The 25,747-nt window shown below is 42.5% G+C and overlaps 1 protein-coding gene across 2 annotated transcripts in view; it reads left to right on the top strand.

Annotated features, from left to right (window-relative positions):
• MANBA (mannosidase beta) overlaps positions 1-25,747 on the top strand; it is an 87,962-nt gene that overhangs the window by 44,470 nt on the left and 17,745 nt on the right. For both annotated transcript variants that reach the window (XM_077476643.1, XM_077476644.1), the window contains 5 exons: positions 10,321-10,472; positions 11,886-12,003; positions 15,878-15,964; positions 21,835-22,002; positions 24,524-24,742. In XM_077476643.1, the coding sequence (XP_077332769.1) occupies positions 10,321-10,472; positions 11,886-12,003; positions 15,878-15,964; positions 21,835-22,002; positions 24,524-24,742 (744 nt within the window). The remainder of the gene's footprint in view (positions 1-10,320; positions 10,473-11,885; positions 12,004-15,877; positions 15,965-21,834; positions 22,003-24,523; positions 24,743-25,747) is intronic.

The following is a 25,747-nucleotide window of genomic DNA, read 5'->3' as shown; positions in this document are numbered from 1 at the left end:
TAAAGAAGTTAAAATATTTCTCCTTTTAATCGTGCTGCCTCTTCTGTGCCAGGGGCATCAGCCTCTAGGCAGTCTCAATGGCCTCAACCGTCAGGTTCAAGGGGAAGTCCCCAAGGACAGCACCAGGGTCAGAAGAGATCTTGGGGCAGAAAGCCCACAAAGCAGAATGCTAAAGTCTCCTCATGAAGGGGCGGCCCCGCTCGCTCGGGTGGGGGGAAGGCTCCTGCAATTCTCAAGATCTGGCAGGAACAATGTCAAGACAGGTGGGTGGCTTCTGCAGTTTTTCTCTAGGTTACTACTAGAGTTCAGAGAGTTTCCATCTCCTCGTTTTTTCTAAGGGAAAATTTTCCCAAGGATCCAGAGAAAAATAAGTCTCTTTGGCTCTGGATCATCTATTATCCCAGTCTGGGATATCAGAGGTTCCCTTAGTATAACAGGGCACAGGGTTTGATTCAAACATTTTACGGTTCAAGAACCAAATGGAGAGGTAAGACCCATTCTAGATCTCAAAGATCTGAATCGGCACTGAAACATCCGAACCTTTCGCACAATCTGATCGGTTGTGTCCATCCTGCAAGGAGGGGAGTTTTTGGCTTTAATCGATATCAAAGATGCATATCTCCATGTGCCAAATTTTCCCGCTCACCAGAAATTTCTGTTTTTTGAAATATAAAATCATAATTTCAGTCGTGGCCGTGCCATTCGGTTTAGCCACAGCACCGTGGGTGTTCTGAAAGATTCTAGCACCTCCTTTAGCCAGATTAAGGGCTCAAGGCATAACTGTCCTAGCCTATTTAAATGCTCTACCTTTAATAGATCATTCAGTCTCAGGTCTAAACCAGAGTCTGATCGCAGAATCTCTGGGTTGGATACTCAACCTAGAAAAATCCTCCTTAAAACCATCAAAGGAGATTACAGTACTTGGGGCTGGTTATGGATACTGTACAGAAGAAGGTATGCTTGCTGTGACAGACCTAGCCGGGACACAGGCTTTTTGAGAGGACTGAGTGCGAGCCTCTTGCTGATTGATTATGGGCCCTGGATTTTAAGGGGCACAGGGTGAACGAGAACCCCACTGTAATCTGTGCTAGTCAGATTCAATGCTGTATATATGTATATATAACGTGTGTTGTCTCATGCTGTTGGGACACACACTGTCAGATGCTAATGTCATGAACTCTAGCCACCTGTCTGTTGTGTAAATGAGTCTAGTCTGGCTTGTAAGGACATTCCAAACGTTGTTGTTTTGTGCTAATTAACCCTTTGTTTATGTTTATAGTAATGTTTATTGAATTATGAGCTAGGAGCCGAAAAGTCTTATCCCTTCAGTCAAACTAGTCTGAGTGTTGATTAGATAATTAGCTCATGCTAATTAGGTTAGGTTTTAGTCATCTCGCTGTATATATATTTTGTGTGAGATCTCAAATAAAGGTCATTCCTGATGTACTCCAAGACTGGTTTCGTCTAGTGCTTGGGGGCTCCTATAGCCGGATCCATTGGACTTGTGTTCCAGGACTTAGGGAGCGGTACATAGACGGAAGCACTCAATCGGAGTGTGGGATCGAATCCGTCAAACTTACCCCAGATGAGAATCAGTTCCATTGTAGAAGTAATTCAACTTATCAAAACAAAGAAAAATCCTTCCATTCAGCTGGGCAGGAGATTGTTGGGGGGGGGGGGGGGATGGTGGCCTCCTTCGAGGCTGTCTCTTACACGCAGTTTTCACTCAGGACTGCTTCGAAACACCATCCTGTCAGTCTGGAATAAAAGGATTCAGGCCTTCGTGTTTTTTTCCCCAAATACGCTTGGCTCCCGATGTAAGTCAGAGCCTAAATTGGTGGTTGTTATCCAGCAAAAGGGAAAATCTTTTCTACCTGTATCCTGGAAAGTGTTAACAGATGCCAGCTATTTTAGGCTGGGGAGCAGCCGGGGAAGAAGATCCTGTCCAGGGGAGATGGTCCAGGTTAGAGGACCTTGCCTATCAACATTTTGGAAAATTCGGACATACGGAACAGAATCATATACTATAGTCTGGAAGGCATATGTTTCTTGGTGTGGATCCAGGGGTTGGCACCCCAGGAAGTATGTCATAGGCAGGATCCCCGATTTCCTGCAAATGGGATCTGAAATGAAGTTGGCCTTGACTTCCGCCAAGGGCCAGATCCCGGCCTCGTCAGTGTTTCCTTTCAATGGCTTCTTGCTTCCCAATCTTGGTGTGTAGCTTATTCAAGGGGTAACACAGATTAATCCCCCTATCAAGGAACCTCTATTCCTTGGGATTTGAATTTGGTCTTATCGGCTTTGCTGAATCAGACGTTTGAGCCTTTTCGAGAAATTCCCTTGGTCCTTTTTTGACAAGAAAGATAATCTCTCTGATTGCCATTTCTTCTGCTAGAAGAGTATCGGAACTAGCAGCTCTGTCTTGTAAAGAGCCAAATTGGATCATGCATAAGGATGAGGTGGTTTTATGTCCTCATCCTGAATTCCAACCAAAAGTTGTAACAGGTTTTCATTTAAACCAAGATATTATTCCTCCTCCTTTCTCCCAAGAGCCTCAATCTAGGGAAGAGAAGGCACTACATTCCCTTGGTGTAGTAAGAGCGATCAGCATCGAATTAAAGGCGACCGCTCAGGTTCGCAAAATACATTTTGTTTGTACTGCCAGAGGGTCCAAAATGTGGACAGGAAGCGTCAAAATCCACTATTTTCCAAATGGATTTGTCAAGTGATTGTTCAAGCTTCAGCTTAAAGAAGAAAATTGTTAGAGCACACTCATCCAGGGCGATTAGTGCCTCTTGGGTGGTGCATCATCAGGCCTCTATGGCTCAGATCTGTAAGGCCGCAACTGGGTCTTCGGTTCATACATTTTATAAGATTTTATCAAATCAATATTAAAGGTCATGAGGATATTGCCGGCTGCAGGCTGCAGTATGAGTCCTCTGGCCTCCTGTTTTTGGTGTCTCCCTCCCTTCAGTTACCATTGCTATGGGACATCCCACATAGTAAGTACTATGGCTCTGTGTCCCCTGATGTAAGAAAAAACAGGATTTTTTAATGCAGCTTACCTGTTAAATCCTTTTCTTTGATGTACATCAGGGGACACAAAGGTCCTTCCCTTCTTGGTATACACTTGTATTGCTTGGCTACAAAACTGAAGACTCCCAGTAGTGGGAGGGGTTATATAGGGAGTACACTTCTTGCCTTAGGATGTGCCAGTGTCCATCACCTATCAGTGGCCCTGTAACCCACATAGTAACTCCTATGGCTCTGTGTCCCCTGATGTACATCAAAGAAAAAGATTTTACAGGTAAGCTGTATTAAAAATCCTGTGTGGTTTTTTTTTTTTTTTTTTTTTTTTCCCATCGCTTTTATTCCTATTACAAGGAATGTTAACATCCCTTGTAATAGGAATAGGGCATGATAGGTCCTTTACAGAGAGATGTGGGGTCTATAACAAACCACATCTATCCTCTAGTCTGGAAAGACTGAGATCAAACAAAAATCTCAGTGTTTCCAGCCAGATACACAGCAGTGTTTACAACTGCTGAGACTGGATGTGACGTCATAATGTCGCTCCCGGCCTCCGAAGGTCATAGACTGCCGAGGACCATCTGGTCTCTGGTATTCTCTATAGTGAACTTCTACCATCGCCGGATTCCTTCTCCAGTGTTCTGTCCAAAAGAGCCAACTTGTCAAAATCTCCAATTACATCACTTCTGGTAACTCTCCAGCAGCAGTAATTGCAGATTTTGCAGAACACCGTCAGTGTATACACTACGGTACAGAATGAGTTGGCTGTTTCGACAGAACGCCGACTAAGAAGTACAAACGTTGTCGCCGCCTTGGAGGCAGCCATGTTGGTTGGTAGTGGGCAGACTAACAATTACATATTGTGTACCGTAGTGTATATGCCGCTGGTGTTCTGTGAAAACAGGCAAGTCGTCAATCTGCTATTACTGCTGCTGGAGAGTCACCAGAAGTGGACATAATTGGAGATTTTGACAAGTTGGCTCATTTGACAGTGCACGGTTTACTGATCGCACGGGCGAGCCGGTAGAGGCACCAGAGGGCAGAGGGAGGAGGGGGTATGTCTTTCCCGCCACCTGTAAAAACATTCAAGCCCCTATGATTGTTTTTACGGTACAGGGAATCACCGGCATAAAAGAATGATATGCAGCTGCAGGCATCATTCAGATTCCTCCACTCAAAGCCCAGGACATCATATGACATACTGTGGGCGGAAAGTGATTATAGAAACACTTTGCTAAGCACAAGTTTTAATAGCTGTTTGTTACATTTGGCATATTTGCAGTGCAAGGTACTTGGTATCATCTATTTTGCATATTTCACTTCATGTTTTTACATAACAAAATCATTGATATTTATTCATAATTTTCTATTGATTCCTATGAGGGACCTGCCACACCCTTCTGCTTGCTCACATGTATTCACTACACAATCAATGCCCTATAAATAAGGACTCTAGGCTTGAAATGGTATTCTGTACCAAAACTGATGGTGGGGAGGTGTAGACCTTTGTAGAATGTGTAGAGTAAAGGGTGATATAATGCCTGTATATGCATATAACTCTAGGCAGGCTGAATGTATACAGACAAGCTGACTGTCTATATTCTACTGCTTCCTCCTTTACATATTATCAGTCTTAACCGACTTCAAAAACAGACAAAATTAACAGTTTATACTGAAATTCTTTCTAAAACTGAGATGGGTGTGGCAAGATATTTTGTTATCGGCTGTTGGCAGGCTGATGATTTTGTCTGCTATTGTTCTTCCAAGGCTTTACTGGACAGAAAGTAATCTTTTTGTAACAAAATATCACTCTGCAAAACTTTAACTTGAAGTCTTTATTCTTGATAACAATGCAAAGAATGGTAAAGATATTTAAGTATAATAACCTATAACCCAACCAATATAACTGTCCTTCTCTGATGCCAAATGAGTGAAAGAAGAAATCTGGTTGTATTGTCAAATTGTGTCCTTTGTGCGGCATAGTGTTTATTTATTTAGACAAGGTTTTGCACTATCTAGAAGCATATACTTGGGACTCAGTCTATCACATCTCTAGTAATACTTGCAAGCAGCACAACTAGCCAAAATACCTACTTTCAATGCCACATTCAAACCCCCTATCTGGGTGGCATTAGAAGCTCTCAACTGTGACTCCATCAAGGTAAACTCCTGCCCATCTGCCTGACCAGTGGTGGCTGGAGCTCAATTCTCTTGGGGGGGGGGGGGGGGTGCTTGGGCCCCCCACAGCCAGCCAACCACATAGTTTTCAGTCGATCACTGCTTCTAAGTTCTTTGCAAATATTCTGCCAATCTCCCCACCAACCTGTTTAACCATAATCCCGGATTCCTTACGCAACTTGAATTTGATGTAGATTTCCCCCCTCCCTTGGGTGTGTGTATATTTTATAAAAAAATTTTTGTTTTATATATTTTTGAATCCTTTTATATCCATTTTTATTTCTATTATTTTTTTTTTTTAACTACAATTCATAATACAAGAGTGATGTATGCTTTATGTGATGAGCTGGTCTCTCTGATTCTGACAAATATTATTATTATTTTTTTTTTACATTTTTTTTTTATACATGTATATCATTATTACTAATACATTTACACTTGTATTCAGTCAGCCTGAATATTTATACTGTATATACTGCCTTGCTTTTTAGTCCAGTTGTATAGTATTTTTACTATCATTCCTGTGTTCCCTAACAACATTGTTGTGTCCCCATTCTAATTACATTTTCGATGGGACTATATGGCCGCTGTATTTTCAGGACTACGACAAAATGGCGACTCAGCTATTTCTGGCGGAGCTGCTCTTAATGAACTTCCGGGACTCCTTAAAGCTGGCCACCGCCATACATCTGGTGTTCTGTCAAAATGGCTAATTAATCGAGAGCTCTAATCACGTCAGTTCAGCTTACTGTAAACCATCAGTAATTGGAGATTTAGATGAATTGCTGTTTTGACACAACGCCGGGACTTGTGTACACTTCTGTACATATTATGACTGGACATTGTTAGTCCGCCCGAGACTAATCAAAAACATGGCCGCCACCAGGGCGGCCGCAGCGACAACTTATTTTTTCCCCCCATAGTCTGTTTTGTCAAAACCGCAAACTGTGTATACCGGAGTGTACACACTTCTCGGTGTTGTGTCAAAACAGCAAGTTGTCTAAATTTCCAATTACTAATGGTTTACTGTAAGCGGAAGTGATGTGCCCAGATCACAAGCAATTGTGCTGCAAGATTGAAAAAGACTTGCCAGGCTTCACCATTTTGTTGCACAATTGCAGCAAGTCCACAATGCTTTACTCCAGATCAACTTTCTTTGCAAACATTCTGCAAGTCTGCTGCAAGTTCTGCTTGTTATGTTGTGCAATAGTCATCCCACCACAGGGGCCACTGACTTGCAGAGCTCTTACTGTAGACTCACCACTGAAACTTTGCTCTTGCTAGAGACTTGCCCCGCAAATTTGATACGAATTGGAAACGTGTCAACTAGAATTTGTGCTTCAAGTGCTCTGCAAGTGCACAATATGCCAGTAAAAATGTGCAGCAAGTTAACAGACTTACAATTCAACACTGCCACAAATTTGTGGCAAATTATATCCTTGCTATCTTTGTGATTGGAGATCTTAATGAATTGGCTATTTTGATAGAACACCGGTGACATAAATAAGCAGCTGATTGCACTCAGTGGTAAAAGACAATTTATATGTACCTACATCAGTACCACATGACCCCTTGATAATGTCCTATTGGATAAAACGCGTGGGGGGGGGGAGAATTTGGATCTGACATCATGTTGCTCTATTGTGAGTTGACAGCGGCTTTTAGATGTAAGTTAATCTTTTTCAATGTCCTCATTGTACTGTATGAGTAACAATACTAAATTAAAGTATTACATTATTGGATCCTTCTCTGGCTCTTGGCGATATTTACTTACAGCTGGAGGCTTTTTATAGGAGAAGTTCCGAGAGTCCCTATGCTTCAGTGGACCCTGTTTGAGTGTTATGCTGTGATAGGCGTTTATGCTGCTGTAACGGTAGCCATGTGTGCATTTCTTACATAGGTGGTGAGATCACTGAAGCACTTTGGAGAAGAATTGGGTTACTAATGTTGAAGTTACTTTTTTGCACTTTCTTTTAACTACAGACTTATTACTTAGATTCTGGCTTGCAAGCTGGACTTTAAATAATATTTTTTGAGTTGCACTTCATTTAGATGCCAGTTTCTCTTTCTGGGTATTAATATATGGCCTATTTATGTGTGTTGTCTATTTGTTAAGCACCGCACTGCTATTTTGGCACAGTTGGATTGAAGCAGTGATTATAGTTTGGGTGTCAGAAGCTTGCACTAATTTTTCCTATTCACACAGCGCAAATTTTATTTTATTTTTCTTTGAGTGCTGCAATGTTGTTTTTGTACACTTTTTATTTTTTTTTATTTAATTTTTTCCATGTATGGTGGACCTGCCTTGTAGTACACCAATTTTGGAAAGCTGTCTTTTGGCTAATGTGTTCTCAGATGCCCCAGTTCCTTTGTTTTTGGCTCAATTTATACAGTGTCCAGGAAAGGGCCTTATTTATAGCACTTGTTTATGCTATTTACAGATTTATATCCCACAGGTTATCGTGATTAGTGATGGACGAACTTCCGACGGGACGTTTCGCGAACCGCAAAGTTCGCGATGGACCCCATTCACTTTAATGGCAGGCGATCCTTAAAAACCTACAGGTCATATTTTCAGCCACAAAATACTTACTAGCTGTGCACACATAGTCCCACAACATGGACACTGACATAACAAAAGTATTAAGTGAATCTGGGATCAACAACGACAAGCATTCCTATTTTTTATTTTTTTATCTGTGAAATTTTGACAATTCAGGAGCGTATGAAGGCCATGGAGGAGAGGCAAGGTCAGGGCAGGCTATGAAGGGGGTGCAGGAGATGATCAGTGCCACAGTCAGGGCAGCGCAGTCCTGTGCCAGTGTCCGTGTGCCAACCTGTGCTTGAGCCCCTCCCTCTGCCCTACCCTTTCCCCCACCAATGCAGGGCTCCACTGCTGTGGTCCGGAGGTGCCAGTCCAGTGCTGATCCTCAGGCATGGTGCTGGCACTGCCTGCTGATTGGCTTCTCCGCTGCTATCTCTCTCACTGTCTGACGCCAGCATCGCGATGGAGACTGAGCACTGACGCCAGCACTGCGATGGAGACTGAGCACTGACGCCAGCACCTCGCTGCGGGACCCAAAAATATGACACCGCTCAACCTCTTCAAACAGGAGGGTACGGGCATATAGTACGGTGTGCTTTTTTTTTTGTACAAGGAAGTGAGCCAAAGGTAGAAAGGTCCGTGTGCTCGATTAAATCATTTATAGAGTTAGCATATACATGGTCTACTGGTCACATGTGTTGAATTCCTCCGAGATCCATGCCTTATTCATTTTTATAAATGTGAGGTAGTCAACACTGTTGTGAGCTAGGCGAGTGCGCTTATCGTTCACAATCCCCCCTGCTGCGCTGAACGTCCTTTCGGACAGGACACTGGAGGAGGGGCAAGCCAACAGTTCCATTGCAAATTGGGCAAGCTCTGGCCAGAGTTAAAGCCTGCCCACCGAGTAGTCCAGGGCTTCTTTGCTCCTCAGAGCGTCCACATCGGCCGTTAACCCGATGTAGTCGGACACCTGTAGGTCTAGGCGTTCCCTGATGCTGGATCCGGATGAGACCTGTCGATGGGTCGGCTGAAAGAATGACCTCCTATCAAGTCACCAACACATCTTCAAACCGCCCTCTTCTTGCAGGTGCTATTGGATTGGTACCCGCAACTCTTTTTCTCTGGGAGTGGGAATTCCTCCTCTGCCAGCGCACGCAAAAGCAGAATGCAGCATTTCTCGAAGCAAGGCCTGGAAGTGCTCCATTCTGACAGCCCTCTGGGACGGTGGTAACATGTCTGCCATTTTGCTCCTCCTCATCCGCCCCGGCACCATCCTCCTCTGACTTCTCTTCAGACTCCTGTTGTTGACTTGACTTGTCTCAGATAGAGTAGCCCCCCCTGGGAATTCATCCAGCATTGCGACTTCCTCATCTTCCTGCTCCTCCACGGCTTGATCAATGACACGACGCAATGCACGCTCCATAAAGAAGGCATAAGGTACGATGTCACTGATGGCGCCATGGCTGTGACTGACCAGTTTGGTGATCTTATCAGTTCTGCTGCAGAGTTCGTACAGGTAGTCGTTAACTGCACGTTTCTGCTGGAGCAGCCTATCAAGCATATAGAAGGTTGAGTTCCATCCGCGAACAGCGCCAGAAGTCCGCCGGTTTGGCGAATTGCGAACGAGCAAAATTTGCCGCGAACCAACCGACAGGCGAAGCGCAAGGCCATATCTAATTGTGAGGAACCTGGCATTTGTATACACATATAAAGCACATATAACCACCTCAAAAAGTGCCTAATTATGCAGTCAGTGGTAGACCTGGAAGCCCCTTAACTGGACTCTGCTTTGCACACACCTTGTAATGATGGAGAGACCAGAAGTTAGTAAAGAGGTGGCAGCATTCCAATGTGAGATTTAAAAGGGGAAAGGGCATTTTAAAGCTATAACATGTCAATAAAATTTAGCAATACACAAATATATGAAGCAACACATTTGCTAAATACTCCTCTTTTTTTTTTTTTATGGGGAGGAAGTGCTACTTTAAATTATGTATTAAAGTAATTGTAAACGATCACCTTGTAAAACCACCCATTCAGTTTAAAAAAGGAATGAAAGGTAAAATATCTTTTCTTTTTAATAAACTAGCACATTCCCTCTGTTTATAAGCTGCACAAGAGCTGGGGGAAAAAGCAACAGCACAGTGAGCTTCCCAGTAAAAGGCCGTGCAGCGGGGTGTGTCAGGACAAGTCTGAGCATCAGAGGAGAGCAGGATGAGTTCCCAGCACAGCTAGAGAACTGACCCTATGTGCTCTGCTGCTGAGCATGGTCAGTTTTTAATAAGACAGCAGAGGGACTGGTGGGATCATCAGGGATTTCATACAAAGGAAGCAATACAAAGAGAACAGGATACTTTCTCATACAAGTAGATGGTACAGCAGGCACATATCAGGAATATGAAATGTTGGGGTAAGAAACTCTTTAACCGGACTAAATTCATGAAATGGCTCTGAATTTACACTGCCCTTGACTCTTTATTAACATGAAGCTTGTAAAAGCACTGAAAAGCCCCATGTATAGATAATTTGTATGTTATAATATTTTTCCACTTTGTGCTCTCCCACAGATTTACTTTCGCACAGTGGAGCTCATCGAAGAGCCAATTGAAGGTTCTCCTGGCCTGTCTTTCTATATGAAGATTAATGGTGTTCCCATATTCCTAAAAGGCTCCAACTGGATACCAGCTGATTCTTTCCAAGACAGGGTTAACTCTGAAGAGTAGGTGCCATGTTCAAGGGAAAATTATGGCGTAAAGATTTGTCTCTATGTATAAACCAGTTCATTTTTTGATTTTTCTATAGTTTCATAATATTCTTATCAATGAATACAAACAACAACAAAAAAAAAAGACCTCACTGGCCTTCTGAAGCATTGGCACTCCTGCTTTACATTTACTGCATATGTGCCATGGTAAACTGGTACAAACTGCATTGCTGTGTATGGGGAGATATCGTGGAGTAGCAGAGTTATGTTGTGCGCTAGTCATCCCACCACAGGGATCACTGTGACTTGCCAAGCTCTTGCTGTAGAATCTCCACTGCAACTTTGCTTTGGCTAGAGAGACTTGTCACGCAAATTCATGCCATGTCAAGTAGTCTACTATATTACTTAGTAGTGAACTATAAGGGCTCATGCACACAGGGCATTTTTACAGCTGCTGTTAGGAGCGTCTGATTTTTTTTTTTCTACCTCTCCATGTTGGCCTATGTGTCCATGCACACATAAACTTTCAGAGGCGTTTGGAGGCTTAAGCCTTTAGGCACAGTAGAAAAAAATGACAGCCTGTGCATCCAGGAGCAGAGACTGTTTAGCTGTAAAAAAACGAAAAACACCCCTAAACGCTGTAACAAGCTGTTAGCTGCGTTTAGCTGCTTTTAGGTGTTTTTACATTATAGGGAGGTTTTTTTACTGAAAAAGAACCAGAAAAAGTGAAAAAAACACCCAATAACGTGGCAGCAGCACTGTCATTTTTTTTAAAGATCCTGCGTGCATAGAGCCTAAAGCCCCATACGCATCAGATTTTCTGCTGATTTTGTTTTTTTTTCTTCAGATTTCCCAAAACCATGTAGTGCAAGAGCCTGCCTGATTGCATACAAATTGAAACTCCTAAGGTTTGACCTCCTATTATATGGTTTTGGTAAATTTGAAGACAAAAATCAGCAGTCAATCTGATGTGTATGGGGTTTAAGAGTTTAAAACACTATTAAACCCAAAAGCAAGCATTTACAGTATTTATATTGCAGCTTACCAATTCTTAGATGTGGTGGCTGTATTCATTTTCCTTTTTTGGGTTTTCTTTCTTCTTCTATTTTCATCTGGTAATCGAGCCAGCAAGTCTGTTTTTTCACAGCACAAACTCTCCAGCAGAATGTATCAATTTACATAGAGATTGCATGGAGACAATCCACTTACACTGGCAGGGATTATTAAAACCATCAGCTTTCATTTATTCATGTAAAACCTTTATCCCAAAAGGCAAAAAATGCTTGCTGTAACTGAATAAAGTGTGAGCTGGATTCGGCTTTCTATTAGTGTATCTTAATCTGTTAACCAGCTTATTTCAGCTTGAATGATAAGTTCAAAAACACAGTATGTTCTATGTGCCAGTGGTTGTATTTTTATTTCTAACAGGCTCCGTGTCCTGCTCCGTTCAGTGGTCGATGCCAATATGAACACTCTACGTGTCTGGGGTGGAGGAATATATGAGAGTGATGACTTCTACAGCTTATGCAATGAATTGGGAATTATGGTAATTTCACACCAAGCCACGTGTGCAGATTTCTACAAGTATTAGTGTTTCATGAGAAGATGGCTGTTTCTTTTTGAAGTCTGCTGGAATATATAGGAAGTGGCTTCTCACTGCGCATGCGCGAGCCACGCTGCACTTTGTAAATGGTCCTGCAGCCTTCTGGCACCTGTCATATGTCCAAGAAGGCTGTGGGCAAAGGCCTAAACCAGGTACCTGAAGAAAGAGCAAAAGGCAAATCTATGCTAAAAAGTGCCACATCCAGTAATCAAGACGAAGGGAGTTCCCCTAGATAGACTTTTTAGGCAACTAGTAATATTATATAAAGATGTACAAAAATAGTATAATAACAATACATTTTATTAATATTTAAATATGATTAAAAAATTGGAATGAAACATTGATTTATCTGAACATAATGAGTTAATGCCACCATACAGAAAGAGACCTCCTTACACCCAACATGTTTTGGGATATAGTTTAGTCCTTCTTCAGGGGTGCAGAGAAAGGAGGAATTCGTATAGTGTTGAAAGGCAAAATAATTTTCAATATAAAATTATCTTGCCATTCAACACTATACGAATTCCTCCTTTCTCTGCACCCCTGAAGAAGGACTAAACTATATCCCCAAACGCGTTTGGTATAAGGAGGTCTCTTTCTGTATGGTGACATTAACTCATTATGTTCAACTAAATCAATGTTTCATTCCAATTTTTTAATCATATTTAAATATTTAATACAATTGATTATTTTTGTACATCTTTATATAATATTACTAGTTGCCCAAAAAGTCCATCTAGGGGAACTCCCTCCTTTGTCTAAACCAGCCCCTAAAAATTAATGCATCCAAAAAAGGGATGGGGGGGGGCGAGGGAAATGTGAAACTTCCCCTTTTTTGGGTAAAGTTCTGCTTTAATTCCTTTTAATTTGGCGTGCACAAAATAAGTTATCAATTTTGGTGTAATGTCTCACAATGGCTTTGGTCAAAAGTAGGGATGAGCCGAACACCCCCCTGTTCGGTTCGCACCAGAACCTGCGAACAGACCTAAACTTCGTGTGAACTTAGAACCCAATTAAAGTCTATGGGACTCGAACGTTCACAATCTAAAGTGCTCATTTTAAAGGGTAATATGCAAGTTACTGTCCTAAAAAGTGTTTAGGGACCTGGGTCCTGCCCCAGGGGACATGGATCAATGCAAAAAAAAGTTTTAAAAACGGCCGTTTTTTCAGGAGCAGTGATTTTAATAATGATTAAAGTGAAACAATAAAAGTGTAATATTCCTTTAAATTTCGTAGCTGGGGGGTATCTATAGTATGCCTGTGAAGGGGCGCATGTTTCTGGTGCTTAGAACTGTCCCTGCACAAAGTGTCATTTGTGCAGGAAAAAAAGTCTTTTAAAATCACTTGCGGCTAAATTGTCGGCTCCCCGTAATACAGAGAACACTCAATGAGTGGTCTCTGTATTAGCCGACAATTCATTCATTCATTGATTAAAAAAAAAAAACGTGGGGGTTCCCCTAAATTCAATTACCAGGCCCTTCAGGTCTGACATGAATATTAAGGGGAACCCCGCATCAAATTAAAAAAAATTGTTTACGTGGGGCCCCCCCTAAAAATCCATACCAGACCCTTTATCCGAGCACGCAACCTGGCAGGCCGCAGGAAAAGAGGGGGGACGAGAGAGCGGCCCCCCCTCCCTCCTGAACCATACCAGGCCACATACCCTCAACATTGGGAGGATGCTTTGGGGGTCTGTGACCCCCTCAAAGCACCTTGTCCCCATGTTGATGAGGACAAGGGCCTCATCCTCACAACCCTGGCCGGTGGTTGTGAGGGTCTGCGGGCGGGGGGCTTATCAGAATCTGGAAGCCCCCTTTAACAAGGGGACCCCCAGATCCCGGCCCCCCACCTGTTTGAAATGGTAAGGGGGTACAAAAGTACCCCTACCATTTCACAAAGAAAGTGTCAAAATGGTTAAATAAGACAAACACACTTTTGAAAAATTCCTTTATTAAAAATAAAAAAATAAATAAAAAAAGATTCCAGCGGTGCTAATCCACTCTTGCTATCCAGCGACGAATCTCCGGGGTCCAGCGATGGATGATCATATCCAGCGACGGGGGATCTCTCAGTCCAGCGCTGTCCATACATCCTTCTTCTGTCTCCACAGAGGAGACTGCGGAGATCCCATCGCTGACGTTTCTTATATTAGGAGGGCGGGGCCACTCGTCACCTGACCCCGCCCCCTCTGACGATGGTGAAGGAAGCCAGGGGTTCCCCAGTGACGTGTGGGTGACCCCGCCCCCTCTGATGTAACGGAAACCTGCGTTACATCAGAAGGGGGGGTCACCCACACGTCACTGGGGAACCCCTGGCTTCCCTCTCCAGCGTCAGAGGGGCGGGGTCAGGTGACGGGTGGCCCCGCCCTCCTAATATAAGAAACGTCAGCGCTGGGATCTCCGCAGTCTCCACAGTGGAGGCAGAAGAAGGATGTATGGACAGCGCTGGACTGAGAGATCCCCCGTCACTGGATATGATCATCCATCGCTGGACCCCGGAGATTCGTCGCTGGATAGCAAGAGTGGATTAGCACCGCTGGAATCTTTTTTTTTTTTTTTTTTAATTTTTTTTTTTTTTAATAAAGGAATTTTTCAAAAGTGTGTTTGTCTTATTTAACCATTTTGACACTTTCTTTGTGAAATGGTAGGGGTACTTTTGTACCCCCTTACCATTTCAAACAGGGGGGGGGCCAGGATCTGGGGGTCCCCTTGTTAAAGGGGGCTTCCAGATTCTGATAATTCCCCTGCCCGCAGACCCTCACAACCACTGCCCAGGGTTGTGAGGATGAGGCCCTTGTCCTCATCAACATGGGGACAAGGTGCTTTGAGGGGTCACAGACCCCCAAAGCATCCTCCCAATGTTGAGGGTATGTGGCCTGGTACGGTTCAGGAGGCAGGGGGGGCCGCTCTCTCGTCCCCCCCTCTTTTCCTGCGGCCTGCCAGGTTGCGTGCTCGGATAAAGGGTCTGGTATGGATTTTTAGGGGGACCCCCACGTCAATTTTTTTTTTAATTTGATGCAGGGTTCCCCTTAATATCCATTTTAGACCTGAAGGGTCTGGTATGGATATTTAGGGGGACCCCCACGTCAATTTTTTTAAAAAATTTGACACGGGATTCCCCTTAATATCCATGTCAGACCTGAAGGGCCTGGTAATTGAATTTAGGGGAACCCCCATGCTTTTTTTTTTTTTTTTTTTAATCAATGAATGAATGAATTGTCGGCTAATACAGAGAACACTCATTGAGTGTTCTCTGTATTACGGGGAGCCGACAATTTAGCCGCAAGTGATTTTAAAATACTTTTTTTTTTTTTCCTGCACAAATGACACTTTGTGCAGGGACAGTTCTAAGCACCAGAAACATGCGCCCCTTCACAGGCATACTATAGATACCCCCCAGCTACGAAATTTAAAGGAATATTACACTTTTATTGTTTGACTTTAGTCATTATTAAAATCACTGCTCCTGAAAAAACTGCCGTTTTTAAAACTTTTTTTTGCATTGATCCATGTCCCCTGGGGCAGGACCCGGGTCCCCAAACACTTTTTAGGACAGTAACCTGCATATTACCCTTTAAAATGAGCACTTTAGATTTCTCCCAATATACTTGTATAGGGTGTTCCGGATTTTCGAATTTGCTGCGAACAGCCCAAATTGTTCACTGTTCGCTGAACAGGCGAACAGGCAATGTTCGAGTAGAACATGAGTTCGACTCGAACTCGAAGCTCATCCCTAGTCAAACGATTTGTTTGTTTCCTTTCATAAGAGTTTTTACATATATAATATATATGTGTATATTAATTTGTTGTTCTGGTAGGTCTGGCATGACTTTATGTTTGCATGTTCTCTTTACCCGACTGATGACTGGTTTTTGGACACAGTGAGAGCAGAAGTCGCCCATCAGGTAAAAAGACAATTTGTTTTATTATATTCTAAATGTAACCACTTTCAACAATTTTATTTAATTTAAATTTTAAACTTGACTATATACATTGTCATAAATCGCATACAATAACATTGTGAATGATGCACATCACAGTCAGGGCCATAACAAAGGATCATGGGGCTCCTAAGCAAAATATGAATGACCTCCCTACTGTCATTGATCATAATATAAAGCATATCAAAATCAACTACAAGTAGCAGAAGAACTATCAGTATCTGCAAAGTCAATACATTACTAAGGGGCAGAACTACAGGCACAGTCAGGGAAGGGGGGGTTCAGAATCTCCGAATAAGGGCCTCAGTGTAAATTCTAAGCACCCCCACCTTCTCAAATGCCACAGCAAAGAGACAATTGTGTAATCGTATAAACCCCCCAAAAAAATTACTAAGTTGCCGCTTATCAATTTTTAGATGCGGTGGCTGCTATAGTTTTACTTTTTCTGTTTTCACCTGGTGATCGTGCAAATAAGTCTGTTGTTTTTCTACTTTAACAGACCAAGCTGTTCAGAGAGTAGCAATTAGAGGGTTGAGACAAACCATTTAACACTGATATAGGTGCTTACAATGGTTGGCTTTTATTCATTTATGTACAACCTTTATCCCAAAAGGTGAAAAATTACTGGCTGTAACTGTTTATAAAGTCTTAGCTGGCGTTCAGCCAGTCTAAAACGACCCTCTCCCCAGACTGACAATGCTGCTGTTCAAAGGTGTCTGCGTTACTACTTCACCCAGAATGCAGACACCCTGAGCCCCCTTTCACTTGTGCGACTTGTCCTGCGACGTGGGACTGCAAAGTCGCATGACAAGTTGTACCCCATGATTTCCAACGCATACTGTCCATAACTGCAACTTCAAGTTGTAGCAACTTCAAAGTAGTCCCTGCACTACTTTGGTCTGACTTTGATGCGACTTGAGGTCCATAGACCTCAAGATTACATATGCATTGCTCAAGCCGTGTCAGTCACGCAACTTTCAGGTCATACAAGTGTGAAAGGGGCCTAAAGGCTGCAATAAATGGATCGTAATTCAGCCAGTTCAGCAGGGATGTATGGGCACCTTGGTTGTACAGAAGTTGATCAACTACCCTCTCAGGTTTTTCCTGAACTACCTATAACTGGTTACACTTATAGCACAGTGGGAGTGATTCTCCAGCGACCTTAAATATGTGGATGGGGGAATCAGATCCCCCCCCCCTTTCTTTTTTTTTTTTTTTTCTTTTCATCTTTCCATCTATTAAATCTTCTGCCCTTGTTGTTTTAACTTTGGATAATAAAATTTTTTTTAATCTGCCAGTAAATATCTTATACAGCCCACTTCCTGTTTCTTGTCTGGTAAAAAGCCTAGGCTTATGACATCATGCACAGCTCTCTTTCACTCTCGTAAGAGTTTGCCAGGAAGGGAGGGGGGGGGGGGGTGACTCATAAGAGGGCCAATGAGAGCTGCAGACCTGGAGGTGTGTAGATCTAGGAAGTGAACAGGCAGCAGCTTCAGCTGCCCACATTTAAAATGGCTGCAGCCAGACTTGGTGAAGGGAGATTTCTGCAGCATATTTGGCAAGTACAGAATCGGTGTATATATAAAATAATATGCAAAGTGGTTGGAGGGAAGCCTCAGAATGGCAAAGATGTTTTTATTACAAATGATGTGAGCAGACTGCAGTTCCCCTTTAAGACAGGAAGTGTATTACTGCTTGGATCACCAGGTGAAATTGGTAAAAAAAAAACTGAAAAAAAACCTAATGCAGCCACCACAGGTAAAGATTGTTAACCACTTTCAGACCGGACCATTTTGCTGGTCAATGACCAGAGGTCTTTTTACAATTTGGCACTGCGCTGCTTTAACTGGTAATTGCGCGGTCATGCAATGTTGTACCCAAATAAAATTTGCGTCCTTTTCTTCCCACAAATAGAGCTTTCTTTTGATGGTATTTGATTGCCTCTGCGATTTTTATTTTTTGCGATATAAACGTAAAAAGACCGCAAATTTTGAAAAAAAATGATATTTTCTACTTTTTGTTATTAGAAAAATCCAATAAACTCAATTTTAGTCATACATTTACTGTATTTGCTGGCGTATAAGACTACCTTTTACACTTAAAAAAAATGCCCACAAATCGGGGGTCGTCTTATACGCCGGGTATACAGGTATACAATGCTGCCCGATGGATGTCAGCCCCCAAATGTCTGCTAATACTGTATGTGGCTGCAGCTACAAACAGTATACGCCGTTGAGCCAATCCCAGCGAGCGATGTATTCTATTAAGAGAGAGAGAGAGACAAGGGCTGACGATGCTACAGCCTCTGCCAATCCAAGCAGGAGTTGTATTCATTAAAATAATACACCGCTCACCATACTTCCCTGGGTAAATCCATTCACTGATCTCCTACTACTATACATCCTGCTGTTTGCCTTTCAAGTCCCAGGCACCCAAGAGGGACAGGTAAATCTGGGACATATGACGGGGGGGTTATTAAATGCATTTTGGTAGACAATTCCCATAGAATATAACCCAAGAGTGGTATAGGTTTGGTTAGTGAAAAATTCGACTTTCCAGTGTTGTGGCATTCAATAGATCTGTTTGTGCTATTATTGTTTGATTTACTTTATGACATAACACAGCAAGGCGGATGAGTAGTTAGCATTCTTGCTTTGTATTTTTTAATCGTTCTAATGTTTTTTTTAAAATGGTGTTGCCTCAGAAGGGGGGTAGTCTTATACCACGAGTATTGCCCAAAACCTATGTTTTCACTTGAAAAATAGGGGGTCGTCTTATACGCCCAGTCGTCTTATACGCCGGCAAATACGGTAGGCCAAAATGTATTCAGCCACATGTCTTTGGTAAAAAAAAAGTAAATAACTGTATATTTATTGGTTTGCGCAAAAGTTGTCACATCTACAAACTAAGGTACGTTTTCTGGAATTTACGCAGCTTTTAGTTTATGACTGCCTATCTCATTTCTTGAGGTGCTAAAATGGCAGGGCAGTACAAAACCCCCCCAAATGACCCCATTTTGGAAAGTAGACCCCCTAAGGAAATTGATAAGAGGCATGTTGAGCCCATTGAATTTTTTATTTTTTTGCCTCAAGCGATTTTTTTTTTTTTACACAAAGTTGTCACTAAATGATATATTGCTCACACATGCTATGGGCATATGTGAAATGACACCCCAAAATAAGTTCTGCTGCTTCTCCTGAGTACGGGGATACCACATATGTGGGACTTTTTGGGAGCCTAGCCGCGTACGGGGCCCCGAAAACCAAGCACCGCCTTCAGGCTTTCTAAGGGCGTAAATTTTTGATTTCACTTCTCACTACCTATTACAGTTTTGAAGGCCATAAAATGCCAAGGTGGCACAAAACCCCCACAAATGACCCCATTTTAGAAAGTAGACACCCCAAGCTATTTGCTGAGAGGCATGTTGAGTCCATGGAATATTTTATATTTTGCCACAAGTTGCGGGAAAATTACAAACTTTTTTTTTTTTTCACAAAGTTGTCACTAAATGATATATTGCTCACACATGCTATGGGCATATGTGAAATGACACCCCAAAATAAGTTCTGCTGCTTCTCCTGAGTACGGGGATACCACATATGTGGGACTTTTTGGGAGCCTAGCCGCGTACGGGGCCCCGAAAACCAAGCACCGCCTTCAGGCTTTCTAAGGGCGTAAATTTTTGACTTCACTCCTCACTACCTATTACAGTTTTGAAGGCCATAAAATGCCAAGATGGCACAAACCCCCCCCAAACGACCCCATTTTGGAAAGTAGACACCCCTAAATTTAGGGGTACACTAGTGAGACTCACAGGTAAAAAAGCACCTAGGCTGTCAGCGACTGTATCAAAACGCTACAAGAAAAACTGTTAGCGATCGCAGGGATCAGGCCTGACTCTGCGAACGCTGCAGTTATGCGTGTTGTGTTTTGTAAGTGACAGTGATCGATCGATACTGCACTTGGGTGGGCTGGTCTGGGCTTGGCGGAGGGGCTAAACGCAGGTGCTAGCAGGTATCTGGGCTGATCCCGCTAACAATGCGTTTTGGGAAACCTAAACTCCTGGCGACGCAAATATAGATCTGATCAGATACTATATTGCTAAGGGAGGTGTATGCTTTGTGCCTGGGTGTTAGCGGTACTGGCACTAACCTGACGCTGCCTGGGGCGACACAGACCTTATCTGACCCTCAAACTTATATCACCCGCCGGGTGATCAGGGGGTTAAACCTTTATTAGGTAATAAATGGCGGGTGCCCTGAAACTATAAAAAAATAACTAACCAACCAGCGTCACCTGTAACAGTTATATGGTGATCACTGGTGAAAGGGTTAACTAGGGGGCAATCAGGGGGCTTTATGTGGTAGTATATGGGGGTCCCTGGCGCTATAAAAAGCTGCGGTGAACCTAAATACCTACCTGCCTAACTAGCGTCACCTGTGACACTAATACAGCGATCAGAAAAACGATCGCTTATTAGGCTGGGTTCACACTGGACCGATGCGGGAACGCTACGAATCCGCGGCAGGTTCCCGCATCGCATGCCTCCCGGCGGCAGTTCACACTGCCCTATGCGAACTGCTGGGAGTGTCAGTGAAATGTTAATGACACCCCCAGATCAGTTCGCATATTGCAGTGCGATCTGCAAACTCGGATCGCATGGTGTGAACACCCATGCGATCCGATTCTGCTGCGGACCAAAAAAAGGGTCCCGTGCGAGTTTGCGCCGGGTGCGACGCGAATTCAACCATACTATCTGTATGGCTGAACTCGAATCGCACAGAGATCGGATGTGATTTGCACTGCACTGCAGTGCGGTGCGAATCACATCCGTTCTCATAAACCGCTGCAATGTGAACCCAGCCTTAGTGACACTGGCGACGGGGGGTGATCACGGGGTTAAACCTTTATTGGGGGGGTTAGGGGGGTACCTTAGAACTAAAGGGGGCTAACCCTAACTGCCCTAACAGTTATTACAGTCACAAATGACACCAATGCAAAAAAAATATAAAATGCAATTGGTGTCACTGTGACTGGGGGGGCAGGGGTAATTGGGGGGGGGGTGAAGGGGGGGTGTGAGTGTGCCTGGCATGTTCTACTGTGTAGTGTCGTGTTGGTGCAACTCACAGATTCTCTCTCCTCGGTGCCGGAACGAAAAATACCGACACGGAGGAGAGATTACATCACTTCCTCTGCCTGTGTTTACATTACAGGAGAGGAAGTGATGTCACGGAGCATTTCCATTCGTCGGGAGCGATCGCGAGGGGGTGGCCATGAATGAATGGCCGCCCCCTCATCCCGGATCGCTCCCGAACGAATACCGACCGCCGCAGGCACCGGGGGGGGGCCCGATCGGGCCCCCCACCCGCGGGAAGGCAGGGACGTATATATACGCCCATATGCCTGCCCGTGCCATTCTGTCGACGTATATCGTCGTGCGGCGGTCGGCAAGTGGTTAAGCTTCAATATTACATTATATTTTTGTTTTTGGGTTTAATCTTGCTTTATTAATACAATGAGGGATATGTGTTCTCTTCAATGCGCAAAGATTTTCTATGTTTAAATTGTCTCAACAGCCACTCACATCGGGCCCCCTTCTACTACCAGGCTCTTAGTAGCTATGTGGGCTGCTATGGCTATTTCGCACTGATCACAGTACTAATTCTGATGTATAAAAACAAGTTTTTACTTAGATTTATTGAAAAATTGAATCTTTTACACTTCTAACCATGTTTTTAATGGCGGTTCTGGTACTGTTAGTTTAAATGTGTAAACTTTCTGGACTTTTGCAGCAGTTCATCGCACTTTTATTCTTTTTGTTACTGTTGACCTAGATCAGAAGACTGAAATCTCACCCCTGTATTATTGTCTGGAGTGGTAACAATGAGAATGAGGCTGCGATTGCCACAAATTGGTTTTCAATACCTAGCTCTATGAGAGAGGTGTATGTACAAGACTATATTACTCTCTACATAAATGCCATTAGAGAGCTTGTTATTAAGGTAAGTAATAATCAAACGCTGGAAGTTTTTTATGTAAATTTCGCTCCTGTGATGCAAATCTGGTTTTAGTTCTGTTTTGTTGGCCAGATTTTCAATTTTTCATCTTTGGCTAATCAAAGAAAATGACAACCAATATAGAAGCCATACAACCTAATAGGAGCAAGCTACAGTACTAGTGGTATTTTGCAGTTCTGATTAGTCACTTCCATGATTGTGTGGTTATCTACCAATGGCTATGTGCTACCATGTAGTTGTTCCTATTATTGTTTTGAAGGCGATTATGGACTTTCAGGTCACAGAACTAGAATGTGTCCATGTAGATTTATTGCAATCGGAGCCAGAGCATCCAAACAGCAACCTAAGAAGGGGTCTAGGGTCAGGTAGATTTTAGGGGGCCCAAATACAATGCTTCTGCAGTAAACCAGGAGGAAAGAACAGCTGGCCAAAACTGTTCACTTGCCTTACACTACTCAAAAGGGATACACTTGTAGGGCAATTGGTGTCTGATGAGCCCATGCCAGTATAGCCATTGCAAATTGAGAATAGGGAGCTTAGCTGTGCCTATTGCAATCCTTCTCAATGTCAATAGAAGAAATGGGAGAGCAAAGCTGCTACCTCGGCCCTTGTTCACACTGCCACGGCTTCAAATCTGACATCTCTGCGTGACTCCATTGTGGCTTGCAAATTACTTCATTAACAGAAGTCAATGCAAGTCCTGTTGAAGTCGCACCAAAGTAGCGCAGGAACCTTTTTTTAAAGTCTGAGTGACTTGCGTCACACCGATTTAGACCGGTTCCATTGCGTTAATGGTGCACGACTTGTCATGTGACTTTGAACTCTCAAGTTGCATGCACGACAAGTCGTGACAGTGTGAATCGGGGCTTAACCTTAATCCCTCTCTGATTGCAATAGTCACCATATTAATAAAAGAAAATGATGATAATTTTGGTTAATTCTATTTTAATTCTATTTTTGAAAACGTTAATGGATCCTTTGTAAAGCAATTGTTTTGTAAATACACAATTGTTGTTTGTGCCTTTTCATCCCCACCCCTCTCACTTTTTATCTTCTCCCAGGGATAAAAAATGAGAAGTAATCTCCCCAGTTGAGGTCACATGCAGCATTAAAAGCCTTATGCCCCATATACACGATCAGATTTTCCGACAACAAATGTTGGATGTGAGCTTGTTGGCGGTAAGTCCGACCGTGTATGCTCTATAGAACATTTGTTGGCATTTCCGCCAACAAATGTTTGAGTGCAGGTTTTCAAATTTTCCGACAACAAGACTTGTCGGAAATTCCAAGCCTGTGTAAACAATTCCGACGGACAAAAGTCCACGCATGCTCGGAATCAAACCGAAGAGCAGCACTGGCTATTGAACTTTTGAATTTTTCTCAGCTCGTTGTACGTCGCCACGTTCTTGACGTTTAGAATTTCCGACAACATTTGTGTGACCGTGTATGCAAGACAAGTTTGAGCCAACATCCTTCGGAAAAAAAAATCCATGGTTTTTGTTGTTTGGAAAATCCTATCGTGTGTACGGGGTATAACTGTTAATAATACCACGGAGTCCCTTTTATAAAAGAAGGCTAGCCTGGTAATTGGACATGTTGGTATTTGACATATTCATGTGAAGAAAATTGCGCAAAGAAATTAAGTAAAAAAACAGAACTTCCGGAAAGTTTACTGTTTGTGCCTTTTCTTCCCTACCCCTCTCGCTTTTTGTCTTGTCCCGGGGATAAAAAATGAGGAGTAATCTCCCTAGTTGAAGTCACATGCAGCATTAAAAGCCTTAAGCCCCATACACAGTATCAGATTTCCTGCTGATTTATTTATTTTTTTCCCCTTCAGATTTACCAAAACCATATAATGAGATTAAACTTTAGGAGTTTCAATGTGTATGCAATCAGGCAGGCCCTTGCACTACATGGTTTTGGTAAATCTGAAGGAAAAAAATCAGCAGAAAATCTGATAGTGTGTATGGGGCTTTACCATTAATAATACCATGGAGTCGCTTATAGAAGGCTAGCTTGGTAATTGAACTAGATTTATACTTCTCATTCCCATGTCTTGGAATGCTGCTTCTTCACTGCTCCTGATCTGTTGCAGGTATTCCACAGTTTTTTGATGTGTGAATACCTGCTTCTCCTAAATAAAAGGGGGAGAAAAATAGAGCTTCTTTTTACTAAAAAGCCAGCTTTTTCACTGATACCAGCTGCTGCAGGTATTTGACCCTTTTGGGTAGATCCAATACCTGCTGAACCTGCCATACACAGTGGTTCCTTCTGCCCAAATGTCATTGCAGGACATACGGTATAATCTAGCAGGCTGAACCACTGTGTGCAGCAGGAGAAGCAGGTATTCGACTCACCCAGAAGGGTCAAACGCCTGCAGTATTTGGGGAGCAGTGAAGCTGCAGCTTTTTACTGACAGTGCTTCTTTAAAAGTCATATGCATTTTTTTTTTCTATCTGCTTTCCTTTTAAATTTAATATTGAGTTTATTTTGTGCTTCTGCACAGATGGATGGGACTCGTCCTTTCATTTCTTCAAGCCCTACCAATGGGAAAGAGACAATCAAAGAGCACTGGCTTTCCAAAGATCCGTATGACAATCACTATGGTGATACACATTACTACAACTATGTCACAGACTGTTGGGATTGGAAGTCATACCCTAGGCCTCGCTTTGCTTCTGAATATGGTTTCCAGTCTTGGCCATCTTTTAGTACGGTCGCTCAGGTAAAGCAAGTCATTTCATGTACTCAATTATTTACATTGAATGTGGTCATTTAAGTATACCCCCATTTAAAAGTCACAAGTATAGTTTGTTAAATTAAAAATTATATTTGGTGTAAGTCTGCCTTTGATGCTGCACATTTCGTTTTATTCGCCTTAAGAATTACAGTAGAAAATCATACTATATAAAGCAAAAATAAACAAACTTTTAGGCAAGTACCACATTTGCCAGCTGATGTTTGGCTTGGTTGCTAGTTGTTATAGAAAACATCTTTGTATAGCACACATTTACCCAATATTGTGCCCTGGATAAGATTATATTTTAATATAGAAACTCAATTAATTTTACCTCGAGCAGAAAAATTAGTGACTCTAATGTATGTAGAACCAATTTGCACACAATATTTCATTCTTTTAATTTGCTTTTTGTTTATTTCAGTAAGCTTGAATCATAGAAATGTAGTGAGTGTGCAGCCTTGGTTATACTGATACCAGCACACTTACCAGTCAGTGTAAGGGTGTTTTTTGATGAAGGGGATCAATCAATACTGTACATTAGGGATTTTGCGCTTTTTCAATGTGAAATGTGTACATATATGATATATATGTGCATACAATATTCACTAACAAAGCAAGTAAAAAAAAATGTTTTAATTGTTTATCGTTTATAAAATAGACGTGAGCAGAAAAAAAAAGCAAAATAATAATTAAATGGAGAATAGGGAGTTAATCAAGGCTGGTTAGAATAAATTAAAGGTTAATAAGGGGTTAAACAGAGGAACATTTGTTTATCTCTTTGATCTGCAGATGAAGAAATAAAGATACAGAAAAAAAAGTTTCTTTTTATTTTAGTGTTTCAGCCAACATTGCCAGCTGTGTTTTTTTTTTCCCCTCACAGTTCCGATTTCCAGACTTCTTTAACTTTAGCGGTCAACAGGGGTGACCCACTGATAGCTCAAAGAACCGAGCCTGAAAGTATCGGTTTCAGGTATTGGGTCATTTGCATGA

Source organism: Lithobates pipiens, unplaced genomic scaffold (genome assembly GCF_037356315.1).
Source record: "Lithobates pipiens isolate NorthernLeopardFrog02 unplaced genomic scaffold, aLitPip1_a1.2 Scaffold_13, whole genome shotgun sequence".
In the NCBI taxonomy this organism is placed as follows: domain Eukaryota; kingdom Metazoa; phylum Chordata; class Amphibia; order Anura; family Ranidae; genus Lithobates; species Lithobates pipiens.
The sequence above is the reverse complement of the archived record's forward strand: the minus strand, read 5'-3'. Positions and strand labels throughout refer to the sequence as shown.